Here is a 16360-nt window from a genome sequence, read left to right as displayed (position 1 = left end):
AAATCTACAGCTTGTTGGTGACAAGGAGGTCACTTGGCTCAGGGAAGTTCTGGGTAAGAAATAGGGTGGAAATTGTCTTGTAAGTTATGAGCATCTTGAGGAGAAATTTTTTTGTCTGTTGTACCAGTCTAATACTGTGCACTTGGTATGGACTACCATATTTCGTGTGACAGTAACAATAATTTGTAAAGCCTATTGTAGAGAAGGCTATCTTCAAAAGTGGTGTTTGTGTAAATGACTGTAATTAAATGAAAGCTATTGTAATACAACACAATGAGCAGAATGAAGGTTACTACCAGAGTAACTATTGTCAGATCGTGAGTACTTTCCCACCTTTCCAAACCCTGTGAACCTATAATACAGACGGCCGTGACTGAACAGGCCGACAATGAAAATCTTGCTAGCCGTGGTAACATGATTTTATACGATCTATAACTTTGCATATAGTCTGCATTTTCGGCTTTATTCGAAGGCTGACTTTGAACAGAAATACAATGCAATTTTTGCAGAAATATGTCTGAAAATCTGTGTTAAAGGTCGTGATAATGCCAGAGAAAACTTAAAATGTGGGAAATGTTGTAACATGTAATCGTTAAAGATTGGGAAGCATTGTATTGAGAGAATAGGACTGCAGTTGGGTCTGACAAAAATAAACATAAAAAGTGGAGAAAACACAAAGTGCAAGAGTGTAAAAAAACAGGGTTGTACTGTACTGTATATGGTGATGTAGTTTAAGGGCCCATGTATCACATCCTGCAACCATTCACCCTGGTGGGGCCCACATTGCAAATAATTGATAAAAAAAAAAAGTTTGGTCTTTTGCATGATACTCTGCAGCTTTAAAAGGGAATGTTGTACAGACTGGTTGCTTAGTGTAAACTGTAAGGAATAGTCTTCACATGAAAAAGGTTATGGGTTTGAATCTTGTAAAGTACTTGAAAATTTTTTATTTTTAAATCTTTATTGAAATAACTTTGATCATTAGTTTTATTCAGTTGATGGGTTTAAATCTAATTATTTTATTTCTATTTCTTTGTCATATCATTTTAATAACCACATTAACTTTTTCAGTAACTTTCATTTTTTCTTCCCGTCACTCTTTTTCTACTTGGAAGTTTATGGATGTGAATTTAATTATTTTTTAATCTATCATAATATTTAAACATTTGAAAATGCCAGTGTGTTGGTTAAAAAACAAAAGACGAAATAATCTATGTATATTGACTGTGCAATGGTGTTAAAGATGTATTTTTTGTTACAATATGTAAAATTTCATAGACAGTAATCATCAAATAAACATTTAAAACATAAATTCTTATTGCACTAACAACAAAATAGCACAGATGAAGATTTAAACGAAAGGAGAGATTGTAAGTAAGATGAAAATCAAACAAAATAAGGAATGGAAATAATGAATACAATAACAGGGAAAAAATATAGTATGATAAAACAGAAGAAATCAAATTTAAGTTTGTACATAAAAAGCCCTTGAACAAAGATTCCAAGTGGAAACAGAATCATGGGAAGAAAAAATGAGAACAAATGAGAAATTTTATATGACGATGATTAAAATGCTATGACAGTGGAATTAAAATAAGGAAGATTATGTTTAAACCAGTTAATTGAATAAAAATAATGATCAAAGCAGTTTTTATAAAGATTTAAAGATAAAAAATTTCAGGGCACCTGATGAGATTCAAACTTACAACATTTTCCTAGGGAAAACATAATTCACCATTACGCTACTCAACATTGCTTTTTTAGAGTTTTAGTGCATCCTGCAAAATTCTGACCAGCGAGTACTCACAAACAGGGACCCACCAGAGTGTGATGGGTGTAATGGGGGCTGCAGGATGTGATACCTGGGATCTTAACCTCCATAATACTAGAGATTGTCTCAAAAATTCAATCCCAGAACTGATCATCTCTCCTTGTTAGCACAGGTATGTAGGGTTATAAGCTGTCCCTTATAGTAAGGATTTTCCTGTACTTCATGATTACAAAAATTGTGCCATATAGACCTTGTATATGGTACATTAAAATCCTGTAATTAATATTTTTCCACTAATTTATCTTATTTGTATAACTCATTTGCAAATTTACATCGTATTAGACCTGTTTGTCGAATTTGCTTTATTGAAACTGTAGCTCAAGTCAGTTGTCAAAGTTAACTTAAATAATGCAATCTGTATATTACTAAGCAATACTTTGAAGTTTGAAATGTTGTGACAATAATGAATGATCCTTTATTTAAATGAGCCAATAGTAACTGAAGTTCCAAACCATTGGCAGTTACAAATATGCATAGGCAAGAGCCATCAATTGTCTAGGGTCAACACTCGACATTAGCTTGTTGCACTGATACGATTAACATCGTAGTAATAGTGTCTAATTCACTTTCTAAATGAGTTCAGTGGCTGTGTGCTTGTACAGAAAGTTAAGAAAAAATATCCATAGGCTTTGTGTGGTAATAACAGTTCAATCAAGGCAAAATGTGCAATTTATAACATACGAGTTGTTAGAATGTTTTTGGACAGTGGTGAAAATGACAGGAAACTGTTGTCTACAGCAAAATGAACAGGTAAACACGATGTTCTCAGAGATTAGCTTAATGATGATGGATTGATATATGTTGACATTCATTGTTCAACATTTTGTAAATGTTTAAACAGCTCTGTAAACTTGGAGTTACTAATACAGAATTTTACACTAAATTGATTAACATACATTTCCAATTTACTACACTCTCCATGTCTTTCATGTAGTAAAATAACAGCTGATCAGTGTAAAAATTTGGTGTTACCTTGATGCCCCTAAATGTGATGTAGAAGAAATTGACAACTCTCAAAGTATGGCTTTTGAATCATAGGCACATTTGAAGAAAGAAAACATTTTGGTTATTTTTTTTAATTTTATATTTTGGTTCCTTCTCTTACAAGTGTTTGGGGTTTCAATTTTGTTCCACTGAAGCCTTAATATACAACCAGAGTTTATCAGGGTTTTGAGACAGGCTCCATGACAAAATTTAACTCATAATAACTTAAAGGCTTCATCCGTTGCCCCTCTAGTAGCTGAACATGTTTAATTTAACTCTGTCTATAGGCAGAGTTATGGTTTGTTTTGTATCTATTGTACAGCAGACACTATTTTGTAGAAGCTTCTGATATTGTTTGTGTACCGAGGAGGATATCTACCATCATTAATTATTCTGCTAAGTGCGTATATTTCTATAGCTTGTTATTCACTTAAACTTGATTGACTGTTCCCTCTGTGTTCACTGTCTGAATCAAATGATACTAGCTTCTGTCTGAGAAATAATATGATATCCTTCTTATTCCTTTTACTGAACAGGTCGACATTTTTTGCATACTTTTGCGTGGTTGGAGACACAGAATTAGACGTCCATCTGCTATGGGATCCTAATATCTGTCTGTCTGTCTGTCTGCAGGGATTACAGTGCATATTTTGTGATCAAACATTCTGGCACATCCTGAGGTAAAGAAAAGTCTCTCGAAGAAACATCGTGGACTCAGAGAAACCACGCGTGAGAAACAGCGTTTGCTTTATATGACTAAATGAATATGGGCTAATAGATCCTGATACGTTATATTGGCTGGTGATTGTTTAACAGAAAGAGAGTAACATGAATGGCAGCTCTCTTTAAATCTGGATAGATGTGAGACGATGCATGAACAAAGAGAGAGAATCCAATATTATCCCATTATGAACACTCTGAACATATCACGTCATAATAAGATTTTTGAGGTTACACTGAGAATCAGTATGAAATGAGGTGACCAGGTAAAATCAGTAGTAGGAAAGGCAACTAAAAGTAGTAGATTTTTTTGGAATGGTTCTGGGAAAATAAAATGTATGTGTAGGACAATTGAGAACAGTGTGACTGATTCTATACAACAGTTTGACCAATTCTAGAGTAATGGTAAAGTGTTTGGGGTCATAATGAAGTAGGCATGACAGCAGACATTAAGTGATCTCAGAGACATGCGGCCAGGATCACAACAGGTCAATATCCCATATAAAAATGTAATAGGAATGCTTGGGGAATGTAAATAGGAATCCATGAGAGGGATAATGGGGTGTAAAGAGACATGCAGACAGTCATTTTTTCCTGCACTCAGTTCATGAATGGAATAGAACAGATATTTTTTATACTAAAACCATTTCTCTTCAGTTGGTTTTCGATTCGTGTTTACTGTTAAAAATATGCCACCCTGTATCGCACGGGGCCTATCTTTTTGGCCAACATTTGGATTTGCTTACACAATCTTGCTACTACCTTTTAGAAACCATTGCTCATATGAAACTCAGCTTGCCCTTTTCTCTCATGACATACTGAGAACTATGGCCGAAGGTCAACAGGCAGATTCCATTTTTCTAGATTTCCGGAAAGCATTTGACACAGTGCCTCATTGCAGGCTGTTAATGAAGGTATGAACATATGTAATAAATTCACAGATATAGGAGTGGCTCGAAGACTTCTTGAGTTACAGAACCCAGTATGTTGTCCCTGATTGTGAGTTTTATCAGAGACAAGGGTATTGTCTGGAGTGCCTCAGTGAAGTGTGATAGATCTGCTGCTATTCTCTGTATATACAGAAATGCTTTGGAGGACAGGGGGGAAAGCAGTCTGCCGTTGTTTGCTGATGATGCCGTGGTGTACAGTAAGGTGTCGAAGTTGAGTGACTGTAGGAAGATTCAAGATGACTTAGACAAAATTACAAAATGTTCAGTTGGTGTTATGAATGGCAGGTAGCCCTAAATGTGGAAAAATGTAAGTTAATGCAGATGAGTAGGAAGAACAAACCTGTAATGTTCAGACACAGTATTACTATAGTGCCCAGCTTGACACAGTCAAGTCGTTTAAATATCTGGACTTAACATTGCAGAGCAATATCAGGTGGAACGAGCATGTGAAAACTGACAGGAAAGGCAAATGGTCGACTCTGGTTTATTGGGAGCATTTTATGAAAGAGAGGTTCAGCTGTATAAGAGACCACACACAGGACACTGGTGCGACCTATTGTTGACTGCTGTGAGTGTTTGGGATCCCTACCAGGTTGGAGTGAAGGAAGACGTCAATGCGGGCTCATACAGAGGCAAGCAGACAGTCGTTTTTTTCCTTGCTCTATTTGTGTGTGGAACAGGAGGAGAAATGACAAGTAGAGATACAGGGTACCCTCTGCCACCCCCCTTCCACATTTGCAATTTTCCGAATAAAATGATACATGTATCACTTATAAACTCACATGGGAAGTATTTTATTTTTTTTAAATGTAATCTACACTGGTTGAAAATGTTAAAATTTTACGTTCATTTCTTCAAAATCTAATAAAATCGGTAATTTTTTTATATATAGAAGACTGTGGATTGCTGTGTTACAAAGGTTAAATCGCGTGTTTATATTGATAGCTCTGTCAAAAACAGTATCGTATCATTTCATAGTATAAACACCCATTGTATGTCAAAATGCTAATGTTTTTCCGAGGAAAAGTGACAAGCATATTGGTAAATCTCTCAAAACGTAAAGCATGATGCCAAAATGAAGTGTTTTTAAGAAATGTGCATTTCATGGTAATAGATTTTCAAATGAAGGGAAACATTGTGTTCAATATGTGGCATGTGAAGTTACAGACAATGAAATACAGGCAAACTCATCAGTATCTAGAAAAACACCAATTAGTGCTTCGAAGATTAAAATAAAATGTCGTAATGCACAATTTTGTCAAAACAGAAGTGATTTAAATGGTAGGTTAGGTTAGGTTATATTCTGATATATTTACACACCATAACAATGGTGTTAGGTGAATGTGTGTGTTGTAAAATATGTGGAGGGCCAGTTAGTTTACATGAAGACAGTGAGGTTTTAAATGGACTAGCGAGGAAACTTATCATTAATTGTGCCAGTTGTAAATATACTCATTCATTTTGGAATTCTGATAAGTGTAAAGATAATTATTTTGTGGTAAATGTTAGTTGGTTTTATGGATTGAGAGCTACTAGCAAAGGACACACTGCTGCAGAAACAATTTGTGCTGTAATGAGTATACCACGCCCATGACTAGTATACAGGATTTATTGTAGCTGTTGTGGAATCTGTTGCATGTGAGTCAATGAAGGGTGCTGCAAACGAAGCTGTTGAAATAAATGATGGTATGACTGGCATACCAGTAGCTTAGGATGCCACTTGGCAGAAGTGCGGCTACAGTTCTAAGAATTCTGTTGATACGGTGACCAGTGTGGATACTGGAAAGGTAATGGATTTCCAGATTTTAACCAAACATTGTTATAAGTGTAAATCAGGGAATGAAGGAGGGCATATCTGTGACAGAAATTATGAAGGAACTAGTGGTGGTATGGAGGCCTCTGCAGCTATTGAAATTTTTAGTCAAGCTGTGAATGAAAGGGGAGTGTGTTACACTAAGTTCTTAGATGATGGAGACTCAAAAGCATATAACAGTGTAGTAGCCGCATTCCAGTTTTGTGATAATCTTCTCACCAGAAGATTATCACAAAACTGGAATGTGTTGCTCATGTCCAGAAGAGGATGGGCACCAAGTTAGATTTCTAGATTAGTTAGTTTTTTGTTCCATAGAGCCGTGCTGAGGAGATCCACATGGATGTGGGACATGTCAATTTTTTTTTTTTTTTAATTTGTTTTTAAGCTGAAATAACAATACTAATATTATGAATATACACAATAAATCATTTGTTTCTATTAAAAAAATTCATCAGTGGAGTAGAAGGAGTTGGCCACTAGTAAGTCTTTCAGGCTCCTTTTAAACAGATCTTTATTTGTAACTAAATTTTCTATGTTTGCTGGCAAATTATTGAAGATGAGTGTTCCTGAGTAGTGGACTCCTTTTTGAACTAAAGTAAGTGCTTTTAAGTCAAAGGAAGTTGAAACAAAGTTTGAGAGACAAGAAACTTTATGATGGTAAAACCATAAGAGGCAGACTGACAGACAAAATGATTGATGAACTACAGCAGTATTATGGGATGGCCATTAGAAATAATACTGTGGATTTGTTGAAAATCAAGCAGGCAGTGTGGGCTACCTTCTTCCAAAGGCTGTCAACTGATGAAAAACCAGTACATCACCTTCGCCCTCCTGGACCTGATTCATGCTGCAATTACCACAGTGCCCAGAACCCAAACAGTTCATACAGCCGTAAACATTCCATCCCAGCAGCAGTCATGGCTATCATAAAACCTATTTACAGGGACCTGGCAAATCTTGAATTACTGAAGAAGTGTCTGCATGGTCAGACTCAAAATCCCAATGAGTCGTTAGATAATCTTATATAGACTCGCTTACAAAAAAATGTTTTTGTTGGAATGAAGACACTAAAGTGGGGGTCAGTGACGCTGTTATTGCTTTTAATGATGGCAACATTGGTAGGGAGAAAGTGCTACAGCATATGGGAATTAATCCTGGAGCAAACTGCTTCACAGAACTTGAATGGATGGACAATGTTCGCAATGATAAAGTAGAGTATGCAGCACAATTGGCCACTAAGGAGTCCAGAACGAAGAAAAGAAGGAAAAACTTGGAAAAAAATCAAGAGGATGATATATAGTATGGTGCAGGATGCTTCTGAGTGACTAAAAATAAAAAATTAAGCATATATTGAGTTACAGTCTTTTGAAACTTCAGAAGCCGTTCCTGAAAATTTACATTTTCTGTTGCATTTTCCCTAAATCTCACAAACCACTTCGAGTAGAGTATTCAAATTTTCAGGGAGCAACAACATACATATACTGAGTCTACTGAACTAAAAGAACATAATGTTATTTATAATTAAAAATATTTAGGATAACATACAAAAAAAGTACACAAAAAATTGACCGTGTAATTAAAAAATTGTATTTTTGAAAGCAGTGGCTGAAATGCAATTATTGTAGTTCAGTAGACTCAGAATATAAAGTTTAATTTCCTGTAAAAATTACGTGTCAGTAGCTACAGTGGTTCCTGAAATACAGGGAAGCCAAGTCACTAAATTTAACGTTGTCGGGATAGGGTGTTCCAACTCCCCTTAAATAGTACTTCAAGATCTGGTGCCATTTTATGAACATTTTTGCAAGGTATCACCTGAAGTGTTGGCAGAATTGCCAACACTGTTTTTAGAGGAGGCCGAAATGCACGCTATAAGCTCACTCAGGCTGGCGTGAGGTCTGAAACAGGATACGTAATGAATGCTATAAAGAAAAGTACGTAGCTTCTGGAATACTTAACTTTAATCCACATTTGTAGAACATTGGTCTTGATGATACAGAAGTATTATAGCAATTGAATACGGCGCCTTGCTAGGTCATAGCAACTGTAGCTGAAGGCTATGCTAACTATCGTCTCGGCAAATGAGAGCGTAATTCTCAGTGAACCATGGCTAGCAACGTCGGCTGTACAACTGGGGCGAGTGCTAGTACGTCTCTCTAGACCTGCCGTGTGGTGGCGCTCGGTCTGCAATTACTGACAGTGGCGACACGCGGGTCCGTCGTATACTAGCGGACCGCGGCCGATTTAAAAGCTACCACCTAGCAAGTGTGGTGTCTGGCGGTGACACCACATCACCAATCTGCACTACTGGCCATTAAAATTGCTACACCATGAAGATGACGTGCTACAGACGCGAAATTTAACCGACTGGAAGAAGATGCTGTGATATGCAAATGATTAGCTTTTCAGAGCATTCACACAAGGTTGGCACCGGTGGCGACACCTACAACATGCTGACATGAGGAAAGTTTCCAACCGATTTCTCATACTCAAACAGCAGTTGACCGGTTTTGCCTGGTGAAACGTTGTTGTGATGCATCGTGTAAGGAGGAGAAATGCGTACCATCACGTTTCCAACTTTGATAAAGGTCGGATTGTAGCCTATTGCAATTGTGGTTTATCGTATCGCAATATTGCTGTTAGCGTTGGTCGAGATCCAATGACTGTTAGCAGAATATGGAATCGGTGGATTCAGGAGGGTAATATGGAATGCTGTGCTGGATCCCAACGGCCTCGTATCAGTAGCAGTCGAGAAGAGAGGCATCTTATCCGCATGGCTGTAACGGATCGTGCAGCTACATCTCGATCCCTGAGTCAACAGATGGGGATGTTTGCAAGACAACAACCATCTGCACGAACAGTTCGACGACATTTGCAGCAGCATGGGCTATCAGCTTGGAGACCATGGCTGCGTTTACCCTTGACGCTGCATCACAGACAGGAGTGCCTGTGATGGTGTACTTAAGGATGAACCTGGATACACGAATGGCAAAATGTCATTTTTTTGGATGAATGTAGGTTTTGCTTACATCAACATGATGGTCGCATCCGTGTTTGGCGACATCGCAGTGAATGCACATTCGAAGCATGTATTCGTCATCGCCATACTGGCATATCACCCGGCGTGATGGTATGAGGTGCCACTGGTTACACATCTCGGTCACCTCTTGTTCGCATTGATGCCACTTTGAACAGTGGATGTTACATTTCAGATGTGTTACGACCCATGCCTCTACCCTTCATTCAATCCTGTGAAACCATACATTTCAGCAGGATAATGCACGACCGCATGTTGCAGGTCCTGTAAGGGCCTTTCTGGATACAGAAAATGCTCGACTGCTGCCCTGGCCAGCATATTCTCCAGATCTTTCACCAATTGAAAACGTCTGGTCAATGGTGGCTGAGCAACTGGCTCGTCACAATATGCCAGTCACTACTCTTGATGAACTGTGGTATCGTGTAGAAGCTGCATGGGCAGCTGTACTTGTGCACGCCATCCAAGCTCTGTTTGACTCAATGTGTATCAAGGCTGTTTTTACGGCCAGAGGTGGTTGTCCTGGGTACTGATTTCTCAGGATCTATGCACCCAAATTGCGTGAAAATGTAATCACATGTCCGTTCTATTATAATATATTTGTCCAATGAATACCCGTTTATCATCTGCATTTCTTCTTGGTGTAGCAATTTTAATGGACAGTAGTGTATCATAGGTATATTTTGAAGTCTGACGTATGTATTTTGGAGTCCTCTGTAGCAGCTGGATAGTGTGTCTCCTTCTGTGTGCAAATCATACTGGTTTCTGCTTTAACAGATACTGGTTTCTGATCCAGTTCTTCCATGTAACTCAAAACTAGCATCCCATGGTCATTTACGAAGACAATGCTACACATTGCGAGGTTAGTCATAATACCAGGGACAGGACTCTTTGCGTTCACCTTCCCAAACATTAGTGATAAGGATCCAGGTATGGCCTCAGGCATTGCTTGTATCAACATCAGCTGGTCAGCAGCTGGTTGCACATTGTGACCTCAACTGGTGTTGACATGGCCTGTTTACTGTAAGACACCTCAGGCATGTACAATGAGTGCACATAGTTCCCCTTTCTGTCACATGCTGCAATTATTGACTGCATGTTTTAACTGCCGATGGCTAATGGATCTCTCCACCACCTCATTTTCTTTGGCCTGACATGTGATGTACACTATATGATCAAAAGCATCTGCGACACCTGGCTGAAAGTGACTTAAAGTTCATGGTGCCCTCCATTGGTAATGCTGGAATTCAATATGTTGTTGGCCCACCCTTAGCCTTAGGATGACAGCTTCCACTGTCACAGGCATATATTCAGTCAGGAGCTGGAAGTTATCTTGGGGAATGGGAGTTCATTCTTCATGGAGTGCTGCACAGTGGAGAGGTGTCGATGTCAGTCGGTGATGCCTGGCATGAAGTTGGCGTTCCAAAACATCCCAGAGGTGTTCTATAGGATTCAGGTCAGGACTCTGTGCAGGCCAGTCCATTACAGGACGTTATTATTGTGCAACCACTCTGCCATAGGCCGTGCACAAAGGAACAGGTGCTCAATAGTGTTGAAAGATGCAGTCGCCATCCCCGTATTGCTTTTCAGCAGTGGGAAGCAAGAAGGTGCTTAAAACATCAGTGTAGGCCTGTGTTGTGATTGTGCCATGCGAAACAACAATGGGTGCAAGCCTCCTCGATGAAAAACACAACCACATCGTAGTACCTCCGCCTCCAAATATTACTGTTGGCACTACACATGCTGGCAGATGATGTTCACTGAGCAATCACCATACCCACACCCTGCCATCGGATTGCCCATTGTGTGCAGTGATTCGTCACTCCACACAACATTTTTCCACTGTTCAAGCATCCAATGTTTACGCTCCTTACACCAAGCGAGGCGGCATTTGGCATTTACTGGCATGATGTGTGGCTTATGAGCAGCTTCTTGACCATGAAATCCAAGATTTCTCACCTCCAGCCGACCTGTCATAGTACTTGCAGTGGATCCTAATGCAATTTGCAATTCCTGTGTGATGGTATTCCTATTACACATTACTACCCTCTTCAACTGTCAGTGGACCCTGTCAGTCAACAGACATGGTGGGCTTGTACGCTTTTGTGCTGTGCGTGTCCCTTCATGTTTCCACTTCAGTATCACGTCACATGGACCTAGGGATGTTTAGGGGTGTGGAAATCTCTTGCACAGACTTATGATGCAAGTGACACCCAATCATCTGACCACATTTAAAGTCTATTAATACTGTGGAGTGCCCCATTCTGCTCTCTCACGATGTCTTGTGAGTACTGTCGTCACTGATGTGGAGTACCTGGCAGTAGGTGGCAGCACAAGGAACATAATATGAAAAACGTATGTTTCTGGGGGTGTCCCTATGCTTTTGATCACATAGTGTATACGGCTTACCAATTGCGTAAGTATATTACACTAGCTCAGATCCTTGTCAGTTTCTGACAGCACTTTATACATGTTTGGAAGGGAACTGCGCATTGGTGGATGTTGTATTCTGGGCTCTTTCCCTTCATTGCTATCCTGCACATTGTACCGCCACACACAGTGAACTGGATGGACATGTTGCAAGAAACTTTCATGGAAAGGAAACAGCATTTGTAAGATTACATAATATTGTAAGTAGTTTGAACATCATAGGTAAATTCATTTTAATAGTTCTCCCAGCACACCCATTTGCAACAGCTTTCAGCTGCAAAAGTCGAAGCAGCTTTTAAGTAAGCACATATTTCAGCTGACCCATCCTCATTGGGTTCTATTCTATTGAATGTATAATCCACAATTATACTAAGGAGTCTCATGGTAGAACACTGGCAGGTTAAATAAAATGCCTGACAGTAGCAAATAAAACCAAAAATTTGTGTGTGCAAGCTTTAGGAATATGCACCAAATGAAAAAAAAAAAAAAGAATAAAATAAATAAAAAATGAGAAATAAAAGGTGAAACAAACCATGTCCCCTATTTGAATTGCAGTTCTACAGAACACCCAGATTGAATCTGTTCGCTGAAAATTTAAGGCATTTTATATTTGAGGCTCGACAATGGACAAAAGACATAGTGCTAATTGCATAAACAAACATAGGAACAACAGCAAATTATGTTCTGAAACAATATAGAAGTGCATTCATTAGTAAAATACTCCAATGAAGGTCATATAATGTAGGACACACAATACTTGCAAAATATAAAAAAGTTTCATAATATGTATTTAACCATATTACCATTAGTGAAAAAATAACAAGATACAACTGTCACATTTTGTAAGATGCTGGAATGTTGATCTGCACTAAGCATTATTCTGTTGTAATGAAGGTTGCCATTTACTAATGTAAAGCAGTGATTGCAAATGTGATGTAAATGGGGGCGTTAGTAGTACATGTAGTAAGACGCTAGAATGTTCATTTCGACTAAGTAACAATTTTGTTGTAATGAAGGTTCCCATGTTCCACACCCAGGAGGATTCCCTCTTTTATGGGTCTTTGGAATGAATAATTAATCTAATCTAATTTTCTAATATGAAGCAGTTATTGCAAATGTAATACAAATGGAAGGGGTGAGGATATTGGTATCTGAAAAAGTAAGGACAGATAATATGATGTCGCATGAGGAATGATAGAGTAGTGCAATTTTACGTATAAAAGTATTCAAATACAAAGTCTTTTGTTTCTAAAATAATAACTATTGCCTTTTCTTAAATCATTTACATTATTATTTTGTCATGATTTTTTAATATCATTATTATCATTACATTACCTTTTGTTCCTGTATGTATAAAGTATTTCCTCCAAAATTAATTTTCAAACTCTTGAGTTATCTCTGAGAATGTGTAGCAAATGATTGCAGAATGCCAGCAATAGTACAATGACAACAATTTCTGATTGGAATGAGTCTGAATGAATGTAGAGTATACAGGTGTATAAATTTTAAATTATTTTGCAACTAATCAGAGATGAGAGCAATTTTCCATGAAAAACATCACGTGAATTCAAAGTTTTAAATGTCCTTTATTGTTTTTGTGTTTAACAGAGATTTTAGCTTGACATATACTGTTTTACCCGATTGTAAGATGAGGTTTTTTCCCAAATTCATCTTTCAGAAAATATCAAGTGGTTGTAAAATTGAAGATCAAGCTATTTGCTGCTGAGGTCAATGTTTTTATATTGTTCAATAGATTAATATGGGGGTCGTCTCACGTTAACTGATGAAGATTTGGCTATTGAGGTTGTGTACAAATTTATTTTGGACAATCCTCAAGGGTAGGGCATATCACACAATACTTGCCTTCGAATAGGCTTCAGATTTCCCGATACACGATACACCAAAGCTTTCTATACAGTATCAATCTTGCTCGAACAAACATGTGATATTTCGCTCGTAGTGCTAGTGCAAGAGATTGCGAGAAACAATGAACTATCCACTACAACAGTCTGACGCTGTGCTTAAAAATTGACAATTTCGTGAAACAGAGGAGGAAATAACATTAAAGTCTATCAACTCACAACCTTTTGTTGTCTTCAACAGATTTACAGTAAAAGCTGTCTTACATGTATGGATATCGTATGCAGACATTTATGCGGCTTTTTAATTAAAGATAACAATCACAGGCGAAAATCTTGTCCTCAAAAACCATTACTTGATTCTAAATCCAAGTCAGTATCTTATTTGGTTATGGGAAGGTAATAATTTATGAAGTGCTTTGCAGATGAGAAATTTGGTTGCTGTACACATATTAGAATACTGGAGAAAATCATTACCAGCTTTTAATCAGGCTTAGAACAAGAAGAAGACATTCAGATGAAAAGGGAAGGAAAATTAATCCAGAATGAAATGTCCAATAAATGAAATAAATCATTAAAATGGACTGTAATTGTTGACACGATAATAAAGTACAGCGGAAAGACCTGTTATGGAGATAGCACAGTCAGACATCACAAGATTGGAAGATGAGCGAAAGTTCAAGAATTGGACTGAATAGTGATTGCGATCATATATTTCTGTATTAATTGCTGTTGTTACGTATGACCAGCACCCTAGAAGATATTGCTGTCCATGTTCATTGTTGCTCAACTACAGCACAATGGAAAGTTCGAGGGAGGAGTGACCCAGCTTGGCTGAGAACTGCAATGAGTGTTGAGCAGCCAGAAATTTGTCACACTTTGGCTTTTTACGAACCATGTTTCAACTGTGGTTTTCCTGCATCCATTTGTACTCAGAATCAAGTTGTCCTTAAAATTGTATAAATACTCAACAATAGCGTACTTTTTTCAAGAGATGCTAAAAGTGTATTGGGGGCCAGTGGCTTACTTACGTGTTTCATGCAGCAATGTTGTCAATGCTTACTATGCAGTGTGATGGGAACTATTGGGGTGTGTCAGCTCAAGCTGCTGGTTCCACACAGCCAACAAGAGAGTGGCACACAGGCTGCATGCTTGGAAGCAAGAGATGTTGTAACATTCTCGTATCAGTATAGAAAAGAAATCTGCTGTGTGTCCAGTAAAAAATAACTGTTTTCTCGGGTCCCATAATAACCAAAACCTCAGAAGAAACAGCCAAATATTTGTGACAATGGAGATATACATTTCGTAGCTGTCCTGTTTGGATTATGTTGTTGTTGTTGTTGGTGATGGTGGTGATTAAAAATAGTGATACCACAGACAACAGGCTAAATAAACAAAAAAAAGCAGTGGAGACAAAAATTAATGTAAACAATTTCCTTTCATTTAATTTATTTCTCCTTGTATTATCATCCTGTAGACTCAATAAATGGCAGAAATTTAGAATAGGTCTAATGTTAACTTTTTAGACAGATCCCTTACATCAGCAAAAGTTTATAATTTTGATCAGTCAATGTATGCTAAAAAATAAATTTTTCTCAAGGAACCTCTTAAAAAAGGGGTCGTCTTACACTTGGGTAAGTACAGTATATCAAAACTGTAGTTACATTGTTTTTTATATATAATTTTTTAAATCGATCCTGTCTGCAGGTTTTTCAATTCTGTCTTGAGTAGAAACTGCAAATGGAATAATACTTGATTTGTGCTTGCTTTTAGTAAACAGTTGGTTTAAATAGTTAGCCTAGGACTGTGGGAAGGTACTCTAAATGTAAGTCTTTGTGTTTCAGGTTCTGTACAGTGCCAAAAATGCAGTTCACCGCAGCAAGTTTGGAACTGAAATGCCGTGGTCATATAACGATTAAGACGTAAAGATGGGTATATGCAGTTTTCATAGCTTTAACAAAACTGCTTTTTACTTTTAATGTAATAATGACTGATAAAAGATACTTTTAAGATGGTTCTATGTATTAACAGAAGACAAAGACCTATTTGCTTTTATAGTGTGCAAATGTATTATTTTTCCTTGTAATACTCTATTTTGGAATGTACAGCCTTTTTGTACTTGAGAATATGTACCTGCCATTCTTAATACAAAATTAAGAATGATGCTCTCTCTGTGTTAATTATTACATCCTTAAGTTCCCTTCCAAATCAAGACAAATTTTAGTATTAGTTGAAGTCAAAGAGGAACGTGGTAGTAATTCTGAATAATGTATTTCATTCAGTCTGAGAATACAAGCAAGGAGTTATTTGTTGTTGCAAATGGCGTCACAGTAGGAAGCTTCTAAATTCCAAATTTTGGACATCAACAAATAAGGCAACTTCTGAAGATTACCTACAAATGTCCCATTCCTGACAAAAGTATTGAGTTGGCTCATAGGTTCGTAGCATTTTCTCATAAGTTTAATAGACACAACAGTTCACTATTTACAATAGTCTGCCAATGCAGGGGTAACTTTTCGGTTCTTTGACTGTAGAAACCACATGGTTTTGAGGCAAATTACTCATCAGGCCTTGTTCAGAGCACATCTGGAAAAGAAGTTCCTTGAAGGTTGATTGATAGAAAGTAGGAAAGATAAAAATCTGAGGGTGAAAGACCAGGTAAATAAGATGGGTGCGGAATAACTTCCACACTTTGGGGAAAAATTCATAGTACACCACACCGTCGCTGTTCCACCAGCTGCA

General features: G+C 37.7%; 1 protein-coding gene across 6 annotated transcripts in view; it reads left to right on the top strand.

The window, feature by feature from the left end:
* The window catches only part of LOC126182569 (histone deacetylase 6), a 325057-nt gene extending 309274 nt beyond the window's left edge, over positions 1 to 15783 (top strand). For all 6 annotated transcript variants that reach the window (XM_049924862.1, XM_049924864.1, XM_049924861.1 and 3 more), the window contains one exon: positions 15463 to 15783. In XM_049924862.1, the coding sequence (XP_049780819.1) occupies positions 15463 to 15537 (75 nt within the window). In that variant the 3' untranslated portion in view covers positions 15538 to 15783. The remainder of the gene's footprint in view (positions 1 to 15462) is intronic.
* Positions 15784 to 16360: the final 577 nt, after the last annotated feature.

This window comes from Schistocerca cancellata, chromosome 1 (assembly GCF_023864275.1).
Source record: "Schistocerca cancellata isolate TAMUIC-IGC-003103 chromosome 1, iqSchCanc2.1, whole genome shotgun sequence".
Classification (NCBI taxonomy): domain Eukaryota; kingdom Metazoa; phylum Arthropoda; class Insecta; order Orthoptera; family Acrididae; genus Schistocerca; species Schistocerca cancellata.
This window is presented reverse-complemented; position numbering and strand designations above follow the sequence as displayed.